The sequence below is a fragment of the Lineus longissimus genome, chromosome 13 (assembly GCF_910592395.1).
Source record: "Lineus longissimus chromosome 13, tnLinLong1.2, whole genome shotgun sequence".
Classification (NCBI taxonomy): domain Eukaryota; kingdom Metazoa; phylum Nemertea; class Pilidiophora; order Heteronemertea; family Lineidae; genus Lineus; species Lineus longissimus.
In genome coordinates, this window is record NC_088320.1 from 644,808 (window position 1) to 665,415 (window position 20,608).

The window sequence follows — 20,608 nt, forward strand, 5'->3', positions numbered from 1 at the left end:
TTGTGTATGTAAACCCCTTCACAAATAATACCTTAGATTACTTGGCTACTTTAGCCATGAAATTGATAATAAGCAACCCCTTTATTATTTGTTTGGGATAATGAGGGTCCATGGTTGACCTTTAACTGTTTGTTTGAGTGGACTTGACATTTTAACCCCCACTTAAAGCACTCTGGGCTGGCATTGACAGTGATTAGGATGGCATTCCGAGACACACTTGTAGGCCTACTTGTGGTACAGTTTGGCCCACAACCAGACATCAATACTGATTTCCATGCCCTTCTGGCATACAAAAAATATGTTGCCAAAATGTAGACCTTGTCACTGATACACTTTTGATTTTTGGCCGGCCACCCTATCACTTTCAGTTCAAAACTTGCAATATTATGGGCAAGGTGACAGCCATGATCCAACCACAATCAAATATCTTGATTGTGGTGTGTCATCAGTGTTGTCATGCAGATGGCAAAGGAAAGGCCAAAATCATTTACTCTGCTCCAGACTTCCAGGCTACTTCCCTTTTATCCGAGGGAACTTACAACCACACCAAATTTATACATACAGACAGACAAACATCTTCTTCAGTTCCCCAACATACAGTGTACAACCTGGGTCAAAACTTATACAAAATAGGCCAAAGTCAGCCTCGTTCTGGATTGACCTAGTTTGTGTACTATCTAGTGCATTCCAGTTTCAATGCACTATGATCTGAGATAGTGCTTTGATAGCTGGGGTCATTATTTGAAATGACTCTGACACAGCCCAAATCTTTTTTTACCTCAATAAACATGCTTAATATTGTTAGATACATACCACACTACAATCCTAATGCAACATGTATTCCATTTAAGCACTTTTGAGAGCATAAAATGCATTTCATTGTGAGTACTGTCCAACACACACCCCACCCCCAACTTCTAATTGGGATAGAAAAAGTTTCTATGTCTAAAACAAGAGACCATTGATGGGAGACCTTTGATTGACATCTTGGCTGTGGAATTCAACCACTTTTCTCAATGAATATGCACACCCCTTGATGTATGAGGCTTATGAATGGCTGGAGTCCACCCAGCACAGCCCCCTCCCCCTCAACTAAACTGTCAATAACATTCTTGGTGGTCAACTTGTGTATGGTATCATGATACAGCCTGGTACAGGGACCTTTCTGCTTGATTAATTACACACGTTTGGGTTAATTTGTTTATACACTTGTCTGCTATAATCTCTCAAACTCAGCAGGCTGCTTGTTTGCAAGGCGGCATATTCCTTTGATCTTGTAATAGGGATAGATTTTGTTTCTGATACTTCAAGTGCAGAAGGTCAATTCCATGGTGTTGACCATGTCTTACTGTAGTGAATGAGTACAATTTACACCCTTTCTGGTCATCAACGAAGTGGCTATCACATTTTTGATGTTGCTTGTCCAGCTCATTATCAGCCGCTCATTAGCATATTGACCACAGTAACCATGATGAAACACGTGGTGGTGAAGATCAAGTGCTTCCTGCCTTGTCAATTTTGTTACATCTTTCCTGGTTCCAGTTCTTCTGAAGAGGTTAAACTTATTTTGTTGTTCCTTTGGTGGATTATATTCTTACTTCTTTTGGATTATCAATGTTTCACCTTTGTAGGCCTATATTCATTCAGTGACCCTTACTTTGACTTATATTTTTCGACCAAAAAAGGAATATGGAATGAAATAATTGTTTGGATATTTGGATATTCTTGATTCAATGGATTAGGGATGTTGAGAGGGTGATTTTATTTATTGTACTGCAATAGTGAATTCAATGCACATTTCAGATGGACAAACTCCACTTTCCATGCATGGCACTATTATTGTTTACATTCCTAATATAGGTAAACTAGGACATATTATGCATGAATCTATGTCAGTGGGCGGCCAAGTTTATGCTAACCAGGTATACTAAACCGAGGCTATAATCTGCCAGCAACTGGGTCACTTTGGATATCAGTTACACTTTGGCTACCCAGAGCACTCACTGATACACGGAAGTCAACGAGGACTTGAATCCAAGTTATAAATGCATATTAGTCGTGATGAGTCACGCATCGCAATCCTCTGCTGCGCTGCAAATACAGCGTCGCCAATACTGCTACTTAGCGACTGAACGATGGATGCGCTCAAACCGGAAGGATGCAAATGCTGTCATGGCCAAAACAATTAGTTGTCGCCAATAAGCTTTATGGATTGGTATTCCTGCCGATATGGTGCACTCGGAACAACCCTGCACAAATGCCAGCTGGTCATGCTCCGGTGTGTTATTTGTCTGTTTCACAGTGCACAACATTTGAGGATAATTCAACTGAGTACCTCATCAGAAACAGATAACTCATTCCTGTTGGCCTTGTATATGATTCCACTGTATTTAGCATTACATCTCTCCTCTCTCTCAATACCAGTATTGATTGAGAGACACCAACAACTGCCTTACTGAGTACATATTTCACTTCATTCAATAATGTGGAATTCTATTGTCTTTTGGGTTTGTTGAAAGTGATGTCATAATATAAAGATGTTTAGTTACAGTCGAGTGAGAAATTCCTATGGGGAACCAGCTGGGTCAAAAAGCTAGTGACTTGTTATTACTGTAGTGGTGGCATCATTCCTACTAGCCCAGGCTAGAGGGAAATTCCCTTTAGCTCAGTCGGTAGAGTGTTGGCCTTAAAAGCGAGAGGTCCCGGGTTCAATGCCCGGTTGGACCTTGATGTTTTTCCTCTGTTACAAGAGGTGAGGTGTAGCATTGAAGTCGGTGGTGCCACCTGTTGACTCATAGAAACCTCCAAATTTGAAAGAGGCACAAAGCAAAGCTCCAAGCTCCCACACAAAGCTCCAAGCTCCCACAGTTCCTTTTTTAAACCAGTTCTACAGACTGCCTGTTATAAAGCTGGGGATTGGACTCATTGGGGTAATAATGACAAATTTGATACATAATTGTTATCTTGTGGGTCAATAGTAGTGGGCAGTTAGGTAAAAGATTGGGCCTGAATGTCAATACGCTGGGCCGGAATGTCAACTCTGTTATCTTGTAAGGGTTATTTCAAGTGTGGGAGTTGAGGGGTGGGGGTTGAGGGGTGGGCGTTGAGGGGTGGGGGTGGGGTGGGGTGGGGTGGGGGTTGGTGTGGGGGTGGGGTGGGGTGGGGTCGGGTGGGGAGTGGACATGTCTACTGAAACACACCTCTATTTTCCATACTTTATAGTTCCAAAATAAAGTCCAGGCTATGGTTTTGAAAGGGAGGCATCCTGAGCTGTCGATCACAGCTACCTCTTTTCATGGTTGTTCTCTCGGGTATTTATTCACAATTCCATTTGTGTACAAGTAGTTCATGATTTATCATTCATATTCCATTCATGAAAATGCGAACTGATTCATTGGCCTGTTTTCATCGTACATGTTTTGAATTTTTATGAATTAAACTCTGATTTGATGGAACACGTGGCTTGGATCAGGCCAAGATTTATTCAGTGTTCCATGCATGTATAGTACCCCCAGGTATATGGCACGGCTTAACCCGCCGGCCATTGCAGTGATAATAATTGTGCGTTACTGCAGAGCGGCATTTGATTCATCGGAAAACAGACCAAATCAGACACTGTCCACAGACCCAACCTGGAGTCAAAACGCCTCAAAAGTCACGGTTTGAATTAAACCAATTACAGACAATCTGTCAATTATCACCTGAATTAGGCCACCAGACTGGATACATGTATGCCGCCATGTCATAATACACTTTACATATCATTTTGATATGAGAACATGATCTCTGTCTGGAGATATCTGATCGCATACTTGACAAGGCTGACAACCTGGACGGGTCTTTTCCCCTCAGAGTGCAGTCATCCCCTGTGCTTTGCAACTCTTACTTTGACTAACAGCTCAAATCACATTTGACATTTCTTCTGCTGTGTATCAGTTATACACAAAATACCCACCAAGCTGTGCATTACTGGACTCCCTGTGACACACTTATGTAATTTGGACTGTATGCTCTGCTGACACTGACAGGTGAATCATGAAACATGAAATGAAAGAAGACAGAGGAATATGTTTGTCTCCTTCTCTATATCACTTGAACCCAGTTATACCCAGACTGAGGCCATTCGATCTTCACATTAGTAGTCCATGCACTCAAAATCATTGAAAGACCATCAATGAAACTGTTTTGGAGAGTTAAAGGTAAAGTGGTACACTTAAAGTCCCAGTGCAGTTATAGCCCCCCCCCCCCCCCCCCCCAGAGTTGGCAGTATCGACATTCATGTTATGATTGTATCACCTTTGATACCTTGGATTTCCAATCATAGCAAACCTGATCGGGAAATAATTCAGTGGCACTGGATTTTATATGACTAACCCCTTCATTCACCAAAACCTCACCTGTGGTGAAAACTGATTATGGCCAAAGCCTTATAAAGTGTGATGTTGGTTTAGATTAGAGATTGTTTAGCCTTAGTATAGAGCATATGAAGTGCATATGAAATATGTAGTGTATAGGGCTTATGTAAAGCCTATTCAAGTGACTGTTTGGGTTCAAAACTTGGTTTGATCCTTTCTTATTTCTGCGCATTCAAAAAGGTGACGGAAACATGAGTCTCCAATATGGCACACAATGGCCGATTCAGACTCAAAAATGTGCTATTTCAGCATATCATATAGTGCAAATGACTATCATCGAAGACACAGACACATTTACATTAGAAACAAGAGGGCCAATGGCCTGTCGCTCAGCTGAAATATCATGGCCTACTGACTAGAAAAATCAACAACACTGCCATACAAATGGTACAGAGACAGTCATGTATAGACTAGACATGGACTGTTTTCATTCCCAATGACCATAATCAAATACCTAAATTATATACCACATATATGGATACATTACTGTAGAACAAATACTGGCATAAAGATTAGTGAAAATTACGCTTTATGTAGGCCTACCCTGGGTGTGTAATTATGTATAACATTCGTGACTTTTCTGCATGAACCTTGTATTAGCTGTATAAATAATGTGTTTCCATAATCATAGGCTATTTGTTTCCATTCTGTATTGTCAGCGCTATACAATATGTGAACTACTGGTGGAGCACTTTTTGTTATTCATAAACTTCTGACTTTTGGAAGATGTTTGGAGAGAGTTTGACCTGCTATGTAAAGGAGGACAATATGGAAGGTGCACCTGAATCAGCCCCCCCCCCCTCACGGTCAAATCCCCCTTTAGTGTCTATTTAAAACAGGATGTCAAACAAAAACTTTGCGTTTAACATCGATATCTTCACAATAAACATACTGAAGAGTTGGCTCCACTCATTCATGTATCTACACGTATGATTTGCAAAGGTGAAAACCACAAGAAAAGAACAGGATTGTAGCACCTCTCCAGTAAGCTGAGCATGAAACATGGTCTACACCGATGATACAGGTGGAACCAGGACACGATCGGCGGTCCTCCCAGGTTCACAGCGTACGCCACTATTCCCAGCATGCACTTGATAGGAAGGACAATAGACGCCCTCATAGCACTTATTGAATACGAGATGCGTCGGTGGACAAGCTACTGTGATTCGAAATGAAACCGAAAAAAAACTCATTCAATTCAGCGCTAAGCAGGAACTGAACCATAAAAGATGAGATTTTGATAAAGTTGTAATCTTCCTGGAAAGATTTTTTATATTTTTGTCCGAGAGTTGAACAAATATCGGAAGTGTTGGAATGCTGTTCACGTGCCGAGATGTGAACTTTTTCAACTTTCATTTCAGGAACTGCTGTAATAAATGGGGATGGTCGAGGAAGGTTCTGGGTACATGGAGCTTTTCTAACGTCGATATGAGTGTCACCTGATCACATTTTGCCGATTGGGCATCCTGTCTCACAAATTCCTGATTCCCTCCCTCACTGGCAGTGGATGGAGGGTGACACACAATCAGGTCTTGGTGGAAAGAAACAGGAAATACAATGTACTTAAAAGCAAAAGAAATTTAAGTGGAAAAAACATTGTTTGGGAACTTGTAATATAAGAACTTTTCAGGTATCCCTAGGGCTTGACACCTGGCACCCCCTCTTCAGCAGCCCAAGTGGAAGCAGCTGACTGGAGAATTGCATCTTATTCATAGCCGCCCTGTAATAAAAAGGCCAAAAATAGATCCAAAGGTTGAAAATTGGCTATATTTAAATTCCCGTTTTTGTCCAAGTGTTTCAATAATGTTTGATACAGATGGCTTTGCAGCTTGGTCTGGATCGATGATTAGCCAAACCTATGTTGATATGTTGACAGGCATGGTCTGGGACATCAACAGGATCACTGAGGGTGGACCATAGGTACCACCATTTTGGCTAGAACTTGAAATCCTGAAGCAGCCCTAGAACCCCTTCAAAATGCAAGGAATGCACAGTTAAAACAGGCTGTTCTCAGGAAAACAAAGGACAGACTCACAACCTTCAAATTGGCATTCACCTCAAGTTCTAGGTGGTGTCAAGATGGTTGTGATTCAAAGATGATCTGTTACAATACTGATGCATGAGACACATCAAAAGGAATGCCCTATTGTTCAACCATTTGTAACAATCAGCAGGGTGTCTGGGGACTTGAGACAGTCACTGTGGACCTCAACCAAGTCAAAAGGCTGCATAATGGACCCGTCCTCACTTGGACATAGTTGACACACCTTTCTGATGCCTTGCCGCACCGCAGCCATCTCCTTAAAGATTTTGCAGGAGGAAAGGAGGGGGAGAGCAAGTGGTGTGAAGTGCTTTGCCAAAGGAAGAAGTTGAGGAATAGGCCTATTTGAAGCTGCTTTTAGGTCTGCACCCTTGTTGGGGGGGGGGGGGGGTCAATCCCCGGCTTTGTAAATGTAGAGCTTGTCTACTCCCTGCCCCAACCTTTGTAAGTGACTGACTGAAAGTCAGCCCAGGCACTGTACTGGTCAAAAGTAACTTCCCTTCGCTGGTGCAACTACATGCAACTTCGGAGGCAGTCGGACTCCACTGTTTGATGGGAGAAATTCCTGATCATTGGCAATGATTTATCTCGACATAAATGATTATGACATCCGTTATAATTATACGCCAAACAACCAAAAGCACAAAAACTGCACACACGAGATTATTGACATAATTGGCCTACCCCTTCACACATTAGTGGAAGTTTTAGTCACGTTATGTTGAGATAATATGTAACCAGCTGAATCTGAACAGTAGCAAATTAGTTGGATAAGAAAATAGAATTTGACAAGTTTGGACATGGACATTACGTACCTCCACTTCTAAAGAGCTCACAATACCCAAATAGCAGTGTATACCGCCAACATTTAGTGATTTAGTAATCCAGAAAGTTTGAGTATCCAAAAGTGATATATCCAAGAGAGTTTACAGTAAGTTTACAAGGGTGCACCCACGCACTAGAGGTGTGTGAATGTACAGTAGAGTGTACACAGTGATCCCTCGCATGCTGGCTGAGCTCAATATCCATAGGGGTGTGAAGTAGCGACTGTATAGTCTGTTTATAAATCAATTACCTGTGTGGCTGTTAAATGGGGCATAGCCACCACACTTAAAGCTAGGTTTTCCCCTACAGCATTATAAATCTCTAACGAACAGAAGTTTGGAACAATAGCGACTCGTTAGTGGTGTTCCTTTAAGCTCAGCTTCAAGACGTCAATGCGCGTGCGTGCCAAGATGGGTGGAGGCTGCACAGGCAATACCACTGGAAGTTCTGTATGCCTATCTTCTTGCAGGAGGACTCTCTACCATGGACAGATCAGCTTTGCCTGCATGTCCTGATCCCACAGGGCCTACTGCACAATATTAAGCATATATGAATAGTGATTATGCTTTGCCCAGTAATTTTGGTAACATTTCAGCAAATATTTGGATACACCAGGTAACCCTTATATTTTGTGCAAATATGGGTGCAGTTGGCTTAGAAAAGCCCTTGAATCAAGCACGAAATCAAGTCCACATATAATTGGGTCAATCTGCTTGTAATTAGTCAGCCACTGGACTGACACTTACAATGTGTCCACAATGAACTCCTAGGACTGGTTGGGCACCAGAGGCCAAGCTTACAAGAAAGGTGATGTTGCACTGATCCCTTTAAGGAAACATCTCACGTGAACACCTCTGAGAAAATGGGGCGTTTTGAACGGCACAGTAAAAACCTAAAGCAGGCATAAGTTCTCATTCATGATTCTTAGCAGTTTTGAGTTTGTTGCCCAACGACATGGAATACTCAGGCAAAAGCTTGTTTAGGTCCTCGTTTATTCTTGACATAGCAGAAAGGGGTCAACCCAGAGTCAATGGGAGACTATCACATGGTATTTTTGATACAATCATATTGTTCAAATGACATTTATCTCTGAAAAGTGAGCCCCTGAACAGCTAGAATGAAGGGCTAATTGCTCTCCTAAATAAACAATAGTCCAAAAAACTGGGCCAGATTCCTAAAGGCTCACATTTTCCTCACAGTAAAAATGTCACTTTTCTGGCTGATATGAGCTGGAGATGAGTTAAATATCAGCAGTTTTGTTTCGATGGGTAATTATCGTAATTAAGACTTAATTAACAAATTTGTGTAATCTCGTCCAGGGTATAATGATGAGTGACCTTGTGAGTAAAATAGATACAATCTCACATGGCACAGATTGACAATTACCAAACTCAGATACAAATCATTGGGGTTTATACCAGTCCTGCCATCTATCACACTTATCACACTCTAAAATCATTACTGCCATCGAGACCTTCTATGATGTTCCTTCTAATAATACGCAGCACATAGGCCTAATGTAGTAGACTTCTTGCAAGGGAACTTCTCAGTGAGGCTACATCTGCTGTTCATTTCAACTCCTGCCTGAAATATGAACCTTTCAATATCGAGCACATCCATGACATTAGGTGTAGGGTAATGAGATTACATGGTGAAGGACATAGCTCTCGTTGATGGATGATCGAGGACGCTCTCTCTCTCTGTGTGGTTCACTGGGGTTCACACAGACGGCAGCACTTGCAACAATCATCACAACTTACAACTGAACGGGGGAGGGGGCAATCGGAAAGCCCGTATTACATAAGCAACTGACCTGTAACTGTCACTCTCAGTAAGTAAGTAGGTAAGTGAATGATGTCTTGTATAGCCCCAAATCCAAGTGTCCTGCTCACAAGGAGGACTAGGAGTGTATAACTGTCACACTCCATTCAGCAATATCAGCCTGACCTCCAAACTCTGTCGGGCAACAGAATACAACTTCACTGACACCGACCGAAGTCAGAATGAAGGCTCTGGCCAGACACACATAACTGCTAAGAGGCAGAGCTGGAAGTGTATTCAACTTCATTGAACAATTTCAGCCTGATCTTACAAATAGTGCCAGATGGAAGTCAGAATAGGCTTCAGCCAGACCGACAGCCACTGCTAGAATGTTTGCCCTTTCTGACTGAACACAGTCACCTTGAGGGGGCAAAGCTAGAAGTGTCTAATCATCGAACTTCACAGACCAATTTGAGCCTGATCTTATGAATCGTGCCACACCAACGGAAGTCATTTTGCCTGATTTCACTTCATTTCCCAGCAATCGTCTCCTGTCTGGCTGACCGCAGCATCCGATGAGCAGCCTATCATGATGTGTCTCGATCCGTTTATAATGCTGGGTTATCAGGCAACATTTCCTGAAATTGCAGACGGGTGCAATGATTTCTTCGTTGAGGCTTCACCAGTAGACCCTTTATCATTGAGTCACAACATCAGATGGATAGTCGTCAGTGGTTCTGGCTCAAGGCTTCCAATGGTCTGGACATGGTTACAGCCAACGTTGTCTCAGATATGTGCTAGGGCTAGAATCCCCCTGGTAATATCTCCACATTTCTCACAGCTCTGACATTTAGTATCCCGTCTCCGCTGGAGGGTGGTCTCCTGCCCCGACACTTGCCATAATTTGGTTACCCTATTGGATGATATTGGCAAATTAGATGCGATATATATGTGGCATTTTATCCATCATTGAGCTGATAGCTGCGGGGCGCTGCTACTTGTAGTTAATGCCAAGTTTATCCCACCAGTTGCTACTCATTATAGAAGCTGATCTAATTATTGTCTTTCTATACAGTCTGCCACTGGTGATGTTCTGTATGACTACCATGGGGATACAATGGATTAACCCCTTAGCGCGTACACAGAGAAGAGGGTGTCCAACTCTGCTAGCCAAACAGTTTCAGTAGGCCTACTGATATATCATCAGCTACAGGCCCCGTTTCATGTCTTCAACAGATCATGTGAAAGAACAGCGGCAGTCTCATAGCCCCCCCGCAGACTTTCTGTCACTGAATAGTCTGGTGATCACATCAGCTGCCCAATGTGGCAGAAAGATATGCCCTCCAGCGCTGGTCAGACCTTGATTGGCAGCTCATTCTACCCAGCGCCTTGCCTCGGTCACAAACCAGATGAAGTATTCTGTCACTTCTGCATGTCATGAGAGTGCTGCTGAGAGGGTTGGTCAGCATCTCCAGAACAGTCAAGCATGGCGTCATAGCACCAATATAGTGAGGTATAAACCTGGAGCCAGGATTATGCCTTGCCAACCAAAATTGCTATCCAAATTGGATACATCGTCACCATTCAAGAAATGAAAGCAGCTTACAGATAAACCAATTGTTGGCTTCATGAAGTATCCTCCAACTGAACATCAGATCCACAAGAATAGCTGCGGTATAGTTTGCCGTGTATGTCGGGCAGATTGATGGGGGGATTTATCGGAGAAGTTTCAAATTCCAGGTGAACTGATTCAGATCCTCCCGAGTGGAAACATGATCTACAGGGTACATGTATGGTCAGCAGCCGGAGTTGAGTGGACATCCACCACTGCAGTGAAGGAAGTCTTGATGTCATGAAGAAAGACCCATTGCTTGAAGGGTTCCTGTTAGATATTGGACATCTCGTCAGGGAATCAACCTCTGGGTAAAAGTCAGATAATGCCGACAGCTTCGTCAGCTTGATATTGTCACATGGCCAAAGACCAGGAGGAAACTTTTGAGTGATGTAATGATGGCAGAACCTTCCCTTGATGGGTTTCCTCCAGGATATTGGACATCGTGGCAGGGAATCACAGTCTCGGCGTTTCCGACGTGGTCAACCTGGTAACATACATGTCCTCCCATAGCAAATGCTGCTGTGTCTGAATGAGACAGCGGCACCGCATTTGAAGCAAGACAATACAAGGATCATTGGGCTTTCCGAGGTTCCTCCTGGGCCCTACTTTGTTTGTGAGTATGACAAACACCACAATACAAGCTCAAACACCTGCTACATCAAGAAGGGAACATGAAATCCTGATGTCTCAATGCCAAAACACATGAGCTCTGCCAACATCCATAACAAACCCATCGACTGAAATCTCCGATTCATGCCGGTCATGTCGACCCACATTAACTCATATTAGTCATAATCCTCTTGAGGTTGACCTCTTTCCGCAAACGCGTTGGTCATCCCAGATCAAGTGGTGCATGAGGTAATGATCGTCAACATCAAGGCAAAGCTCATACCATATCGGAGCCAAGACATGCGCAAGACTGGCTTACATTTTAGTTCCAATCTACCCTTAAAACAAGTATCAACCCAGTCTGAAGCAGCCAATATAACATTGGTCTGGCCTGATGACGTATGTGCAGTGACTAGAGCAACAACTGAGCCAGATAATCACGTCCTTCCGTTGCTGAAGACGGATGTTCTTCCCTTCTGTTGATACTTGTGTCCTGCCTCGAAAATATTTTCCACTTTGCCGATGATATTGCAACATATTTACAACATGGGAAAAGCTTTTAAAAACAGATGAAAATATCATATGTATAGTTGGTACATAGGTGGATGAGTCTGATAGTTGAGTGGCAAGGGAGTGTCTGTGGTTAGTTGATGGGTCAAGAGGTTGTCCAGGAAACATTGACGCCGTTACATCTATCTGATAAACTGACAAAATCCGATGTCTGTGACACTGAGATACATCGCAGACATGTATCGCCTTGGTTTCTCCTTGTTGATCTGATTTGCATAAGGGGGATAGACATGGTTTATGTGAGTGGAAACCCATGTCTTCTAATCCTAAGTGGACATATGAGTGGAAGAAAAAATCATCAGACAAGGCCAAGGAGAGGAAATGTATGAAGATTTTTATGTGATACATAAAGGGTGGTGAAACTGAGAGCATCAAGATAGAGGTGATCCAAAATAGAAGTGTTCTGGAAGGGTCTCCTAACCTTGATCCTCCGATGGCCTAACAAGCCCAGCCATGAGAGATCAAGCTCACACATGTCCAATACTCAGATGGCTAATCTGGTCATGGCTATTCGACAGGCGAGAACGGCTGAGAGGATGTGTTCTTCAATCTCACTAATGACTCAGGAACATGGCTGCATACTGTTCCATTCATTATAGCGTCAATTCTGTTCATTTTGGATCATGAATAAATAAGTTCCCCTCTCCTCAATAGCCTTGCATGGGCTCTTATCAAACAGTTAAAACACAGCTTTCCGACCTAACATCTACATAGCTGACAGGAGCAAGGGAACTTACCATTATTCTGCCAGTTATCGGATATGCTCCTCACCATGTGATTCCTCCCGGGGGTAATTGAGACCGGGTCACTTTTCTTGTTGTTGTTGAAACATGTTAAATCACTCGTCACCCCAGCCAGACTGAGATCATCAGCAACTCCCGCCAAACTCTGAATGTCACTGGTAACATCCGCCAAACTATCAAGGTCACTGTTTAATCCAAGGAAGGTCACTGGTTCATCCGTTTCGTTCCCATTTGCGTCGTTGACGTAGCGTATCGTAAACATGGTAGTTTTTTATTCCATATGAATTTAAATCCTGATTTCACTACTGAAACTCAAAGCAACGAACCACTTACAGCATATCCACCCTGCTGGTCCATGTGAGATCACCAAAACCTGGAAAGAGACAACAAGCAATGTTTTAGAGGTATGTGGCCATGCTTTGCCAGAATGAACTCGTCCAAACATCATCAGTCCCAAAAATATTTTGGTTTTGAAAATTTTTCAAAATTTTGAACTGACTCGATGATGAAAAATTTTCGAAGTCCGCATATTTTTTTCACTTTTTGTTTTCTGCTCAAAATGAACCAACATCATCAGTCCCAAAACTTTGTTGACTTTGAAAATTTTTCGCAATTTTCAACACACAGACGAGTCTGAAACGATTTAATGATGATGGAATTTGCCTCATTTAAAGCACATCCCGAAGTTATTCCTATCACAGCGAGTGACTGATGTCATCATTAGGCTCGGATGAATAAGCATTCATGATTGTAACATCATTATGGATAATCTCATCTTCTTCGAGCAAATATTCTATATATTGTGTCAGAGTCATAACAAATTTACCAGCAGTAAATTGAAATATGCTTGCATGATCAAATTAAAAAACTTAAGTATTCGATTGAAACCCCATGACAAAAACAGTTTCTAAGCATATTGTGTTTGCAAAAATCAACCAGATGTCTATTTTGAGAATTGGAAATCTAAAATGAATTGAATATTGATTACAACATGATCACAGAAAACACAATATAAATACTCGTCATATTGTGCCGTAAAATCAACAGCATCTCTCGAGACGGAAATTACCAATTTTCAATATTGAATCGGAGGATTTGCCAGGCGTTACTCTTTCAACAATCACGAGCGCTATGATTGAATTTGCAGCACCAAAACAAGTTGTAAATGGATTTTCCGCAATCTGCAACAGATGACTTACATTTGCTTCAATAACGTATTTAAATTTGATGACATTATCAATAGTGACTATATAGCTCATTTTCAGCCTGTTTCATAGAAAATGAGGTTATGGAATGCCATGGTGTTCAGGAGAATACTGATAAATCTGGGAAGTATAATTCAACAAAATCACAATGTTGAAATAATAGGTGAAGTCCAGTGCTCACCTATATGAGAATGAATTCATGAGAACCAATGAGTTATGGGTCACAACAGAAGTTGACAATAGCTTGTCTGGAGTATGGACAATTCCATTCACCTTTCATTACCATGATCCCAGGGATTGATGTAGAACATCCTCGACACTCAACAAACACATTAGAAAGTTATTCATCCCTTCTTATAAATCAATGATTCTCTTCTATTACCATACACTACATCTTCATACTAGCCCAAGATATGTGGGATAATCATTCTTCGGGAACAATAGTGAAGACACAGCTTTACGAGACTGTCATTACCTCAGGAAATTAATCGCGATGTATCAAGCTCACTCTAATCTCTAACCACCAAAACCGCTTTAGCATCAATAACATTTTGGCAGACAGTATGATGATGGCAAGAACTTCGCGTGAAACATCAATTTGTTCACGGCTGCGCATATCACCTACAAGTATGGTGAGTGTGGTATGTCACTTCATGGCTGACACCTCACGGCAACTTGTCACCTCATGGCTGCAGTCGACTCTGAAAGTGGTCTGGCCTTATGTGCCAGTTTGAACTTGAAGGTGATGATGCACTTTGTAGCTGCTTGCTTACACCACTAGAAGACTCCTACAGAAGCTTTTCATCCCACACCATATCATTATCAAGGGCTGATCTACCAAGTATCCATTATTCAAAACCTTAAATGTTCTCTATGGAAATTAATATTCAACCTCTTTGATATTTGAGAAAATTTCAAAATCACAAGGGAAAAATTTGCTATCGACAGAATTCTCTAGTCTTAGTAGTGCACAATGTACAGTTACACCTTTGGTTGGTTGGAATGTATGTAAAAAAATGTACAGCATCTTATACAGAAGGCATGCTGGTTTCAAGCCAAGTTCAGATGAAACATGTATACTGCACTAGCTTTACACATGAATATCACATGATTTTTAGTAACTTTTATATTTGATATGTTTGTTCATGAAAAAGCTTTTTGAAATGTTGATCGATATATATTATAAGTGTGTTAAGGTCATAGGTAAGGATATGATGCATGTACAGAGCAATTAGACATACCAGTACATGAATCAAGGTTGGTTCTAGGATGGTGGACATGTGGGGAAAAAGCTGGGGCGAAAACGTCAGGGAGCGAAACGACCGGATACCCATAACATAGAAAATCCGCTGCAGATCAGATTCCGCAGGTTCCGCAGAATCCGCAGGATCCGCTAAATCGCAATGGCCGACATGTGGGAGGGGCCAATGCTATTTCAGTGACAACAGACCACTTTTCCAACCCATCACCTTGATATGGCCCTGTGAATAGAAAGAGATATTAGCTTCCAATATAACAAGGATGGACCTTCTATATATCAATGTCAGCCAACCCAAGGTATGGGTGATAAGGTGATTCTCCTGCACTGAGTTCTCCATGCCATATGAACCAAGAGTACAGCTAGCCTCGTTTTTTAAGACATGTAGCTGGCAACTACAGTACCAAGTGCCTCACTTGAGAATTCAATACTATGAAGTGTGGTTTCCTTCAATTCAGGTGGTGTATTACACAGGTCTCTGACTCTCTCTCATACTGAAGGTAATTGTTGATGTATACAAATGGTTTTAAAGTAAATCAATAAAAGTAAGCTGAATTTATAGGTGATATATCAATGTGTGATATATCAATGAGTGTTCATAATGAAACCCCCAGGCCATTTTGATAACCTGACTGAAGAAATGCATGTTTTCTTCCTGAATGGTCCCCATTTTGCCTCATTCGGTTGAATGATTATTCAACGCCAAGGGACTTGTCAACGCCTGTCGCAGCAGACAAATCTACGCGTTGATCCGATAAGGTCAAAACTGACGGAGGATAGAATATTTCAGCCGATAAGGATGCAGGCTATGGATATTTCAATATGTATGATATTCACATGTACAAGAAGCGGGTGATTAAATCAAGTGGAACGTCACGGCTCGTTCATCAAGAGTTGATTAATTCGACAGAATTTGAAATCAGCGACAAGTGATCAATATTTCTGGTGTTGCCCTCAGCCAACTTCAAGGCCAGGAGACCAAAAACATGACTAACTTTCACAGCCGTGGCATTGGCCAAGGTGTAATGATGGACTTCCCAACGTCCCTCTCTTTGGCTGATAATCTGACAAACTCGGTCACTGCCAACTGTAGCCCATCATCGCTTCTGAATGATTTCCTCAATCACCGTGTTTCAGATCTGTCTCAATGGTAACTCAATAACAGCTGGGCTAATTCCTCTTCAGTGAGCTCAATCAGAAGAGTGGAGTCAGCCAATTGTTCAAGACATTGAAAGGCTTCTTTAAATGATACTTAAATGTCTTAGAATGACTGCATCACTTGATCTGTCACAAAAAGACATGGGAAGATGTTCCATAAAGTACTGTGAGTGCAGACGAGGTTGGGTGGTGCAGTTGAGCCAAGGTTGGGTGGTGCAGTTGAGCCAAGGTTGGGTGGTGCAGTTGAGCCAAGGTTGGGTGGTGCAGTTGAGCCAAGGTTGGGTGGTGCAGTTGAGCCAAGACCTATAGCCATGTGCTACTGGAGTACAGAATATCAAGCAGTTAATAATGCATACAGACACGAAACAACAACAACAGCAATATGGTTATGAATTGAACTCCCTCAACACTACACCATGCATACATGATGTCCCTAAAAGTACAATAGTGATCATATTCCTGTTACAGGATATCATCATCCTGTTTTATGGAAAATGATAGGATTATTCTTTGTCGGTATAAATACTTTATATTACAGGCTAACTTCCTGAATATGATAGGGCAAGAACATTAGCCAACAGCAATGGCTGAGGAAAAAAATATATGTGTTCCTGTTTGGGGAATTGCTCTAAGTCAGCTGAAATGTTGGTATTTGCTCTTAAGAAGCTTGTCACAATGAATCGGTGTATAGGTTTTTCATAATGGATGCAGGCAAAGCAAGGATCAATGATGTATTGAGTAACAGCTTGAAAAATCATGCAAGCTTTTTTATGAAAGATACAAAACAAATTGGTGTTCATTGAGCTTGGTTCACATATGTGATACTCCAATAGTGTTATAGACACCATGAAGGTGTTCTGGATGATGGGAGTCTAACTGCATTGCTTAGCAAAGTGTTATGTAAGGTGTTGCTTCAAGAGTCACCATCACAGGACTACATCCCTTCATTCAGGATGGTATTTATTTCAATCGACAATGAGGCGGTATTATGCTTCTTGACAGAGCAGCAAACGGTGGAACACAAATAGACAGTACAACCTCTCTATTAAGGACACCCATGGGACTGACAAATGCTGTCCTTAATAGAGAGGTGTCCTGATTAGAGAGGTCAAATTGAATGGAAAGTACCAATTTGGGACCAAAACTAGTGTCCTTAATAGAGAGGTTGTCCCTAATAGAGAGGTGTCCGCTAAGGGAGGTTCCACTATATTTGTCCTCTTTTACCATGTCCCACTGTAATGTACACTCCTTCCAGAACAGGACATCGTGGCCAATCCCTTCAGAAGCATGAGGAAATCTTTTGGAAACATAAACTCAGAACATCCTTCTTCTGAGAAGCGAAGTACTGAAGACTACCACTTCGTGGTACATGTACCTGGAGCTATAAGTGCATGATAGATTGTAAGCCTGGCATATTTGTTTTTCTTCTCCCCAAAAACAGAAGCTGTACCGATGTGAAAAAGTAGCCTCAGGCTTTATAACCAGGCCTAACACAATACAGCTTTTGTTGGTAGAAAGAGTTTGACATTAGAAGGCATTTCCAGTCAGACTAATTGGACTTTTTCTGGTGCTTGCTACCTCTGGGCTATGACTTTCACAACAGTTGCTTTTGATTCTCCAAGTTTGAGAAGAATGTGGGGCAAAGGTAATTATATATATATACTCACTTCATTGAAAATGTTTTGGGGTTTTATCCTTATTTTCTAAATAGACTAGGCAAAATCAGTGAAAGAGCAGCCACCACGAGGTCCAGTTATCCACTTACTCAGATATCTATCCTGGCATGGCCAAATCACCTATATATTCTCTGAAATTCCTCAGAATCCTCATATAAAACACTTATGAAAATGACAAATTCGTTATTGACCCAGTTCGAATAATCCTAGTACCCCTCCAGCTTAATGGGATTCAAATCTTCACATCGATTCGGAACGCGCAATCCTATGAAGAAGTGCGAGACTGGGCCAAGAAATGCCACGAGAAATCCTTGTCCAACCAGCACCCAGCACAGCCTATGACGTCTGACGTTGCTGGTGAGATGACACACCGAATGAAACGCAAAACAACAAATCAATACTAACAGCTAACCGCTATCGTTAGATAAGGAATCTTTCCGACACCGGGGCAGGGGCATTTTACATGGTATCTCGGACGCAACACACTCCAGGGGTTCAAATTTGTAGCATGTAGTTTCGTTTCAACATTCCCATTAGAAAACAGTTGTATTGATTGAATGACCCACATATCTGCAGGACGGGAACACTCACTTGATGAATGACTTCCAGACAGAAGGAGAGCTAACCTACCTACCTCAAGTCTCTATATAGTTATTCCATTTGAAACAATACTCACCCCACGTCTGCAGGACTACACATGAAGTGGGAGGAAAACAGCCAGCAGTATCGATATTAAACATGCATTACATTGTGATCATCCGCTAGAGTACCAGTAGTATCGATGAGAGCAGTGTCGCCTGGTATAGGAGAAGGTTTTTATCCAAGTACATTATCGGCATTTCCTCAAAGCCTTTACCATGGGTACACAATAATAGGAACGCTAACGTCATTTACAAGAGAGGCTGTACTTAATCAAGGTGTCCACTTTTTCTACAATGCTACGGCTGGTTTTTACAAGAAGTGCAATTTAGTGTGGGGATTGAACCCAATTGCCATCATGGTTCTGTTTTCGATTCCAGTGCGCACAGGATGGTGGTCCATCGCAGGCAAGCCTGGCATCTACTTTTACTCCTAGACAAAAACAAGACATTGCTCAAAGGCACAGAGATGTACCAGTGCTGAGCTTTTCAACAGCTGTACTTAAAACTAGTATACTTCCTTATTATTTAGCCGGGATTCTAACCGCCACTGGTCTCCTACAGGCCAACATCTTCCCATTGTCAAAAAGAATCTTGTTCGCCAGGGATTCTAACCGCCACTGGTCTCCTACAGGCCAACATCCTCCCAATGTCAAAAAGAATCTTGTTCGCCAGGGATTCTAACCGCCACTGGTCTCCTACAGACCAACATCTTCCCAATGTCAAAAAGAATCTTGTTCGCCAGGGATTCTAACCGCCACTGGTCTCCTACAGACCAACATCTTCCCAATGTCAAAAAGAATCTTGTTCGCCATGGATTCTAACCGCCACTGGTCTCCTACAGCCAACATCTTCCCATTGTCAAAAAGAATCTTGTTCGCCTGGGATTCTAACCGCCACTGGTCTCCTACAGGCCAACATCTTCCCATTGTCAAAAAGAATCTTGTTCGCATAGGTAAACACTGAAATGCTCAAAGCTTTAAACCGTGACACTTCGTTCAGAGAGTTGAAACAGCCAATTTCATTTTCAATTTATGACATCTACGCCTACTAAAATTGAATTAGTCATTCAAAACATCCAATTTTCTCATGTCAATGTCTGGGGATCTGTTAAATCTACTGGGGAAATCCCACCTCACTAATCAAGGCATGCAACTAGCCAACACTGGAATGAGTGTTGTCAGCATTGGGCTGGAGTCTTTGATGTTCATCTGCCTGTGGTACAATGATTGAAAATGACAGGTATTATTATCTGATCTAATATCTGATCTAAACTTATCTGATCAAAACTGTTCTGATCTCCTCTGATTAATAGTTTTACAGTCAATGTGGGACAAGTTATTTGTATAAAACAAACTTATAACTGTAATTCTATTCTACAACTCGATGGAAATCCAAATGGTCATTTTACATGTACATCCCAATATTATTGTCCCGGACCAATTCTACGGCGGACGGGTATTCCTTTTACACCGGCAATGAAAACCTCAGTATGAAATCTAAAAGTGAAATAAGGACAACAATGAAGGTGGGGAGCAAAAATGATGCAAAGACACTAGTGGAACTATGATGGAACCCACAGCATGGAATCTACCACGGAAGCCCCATGAAAGTTCCATCCACGGCCCATGAGTGGATAGCTGATGGGAGACCAGTTGTAAAACGTTGTTTGTGATGATCATGAACATTCCATCCATGGATCTCCGTGGATGGAACTTCCATGGGCCGTCAACTATCCCTGGACGGCCACTTCCGCCCGTGTACCAACACATCCATCATGGAATCTACCACGGAAGCCCCATGAAAGTTCCATCCACGGCCCATGAGTGGATAGCTGATGGGAGACCAGTTGAAAAACGTTGTTTGTGATGATCATGAACATTCCATCCATGAATCTCCGTGGACGGAACTTCCATGGGCCGTCAACTATCCCTGGACGGCCACTTCCGCCCGTGTACCAACACATCCATCATGGAATCTACCACGGAAGCCCCATGAAAGTTCCATCCATGGCTCATGAGTGGATAGCTGACGGGAGACCAGTTGTAAAACGATGTTTGTGATGATCATGAACATTCCAACCATGGACCTCCG

General features: G+C 42.1%; 1 protein-coding gene across 6 annotated transcripts in view; it reads right to left on the reverse strand.

The window, feature by feature from the left end:
* The window catches only part of LOC135498217 (protein TANC2-like), a 99,835-nt gene that overhangs the window by 62,180 nt on the left and 17,047 nt on the right, over positions 1 to 20,608 (reverse strand). For 2 of the 6 annotated variants that reach the window (XM_064788426.1, XM_064788423.1), the window contains exons 1-2: positions 17,868 to 17,908; positions 12,574 to 12,952 (exon numbers count right to left, since the gene is read on the reverse strand). In XM_064788426.1, coding sequence (XP_064644496.1) covers positions 12,574 to 12,841 — 268 coding nt within the window. In that variant the 5' untranslated portion in view covers positions 12,842 to 12,952; positions 17,868 to 17,908. Of the gene's footprint in view, positions 1 to 7,271; positions 7,447 to 12,573; positions 12,953 to 17,867; positions 17,909 to 20,608 lie in introns of those variants that run through there. The other 4 variants (XM_064788425.1, XM_064788427.1, XM_064788424.1 and 1 more) reach the window with 3 other exon arrangements.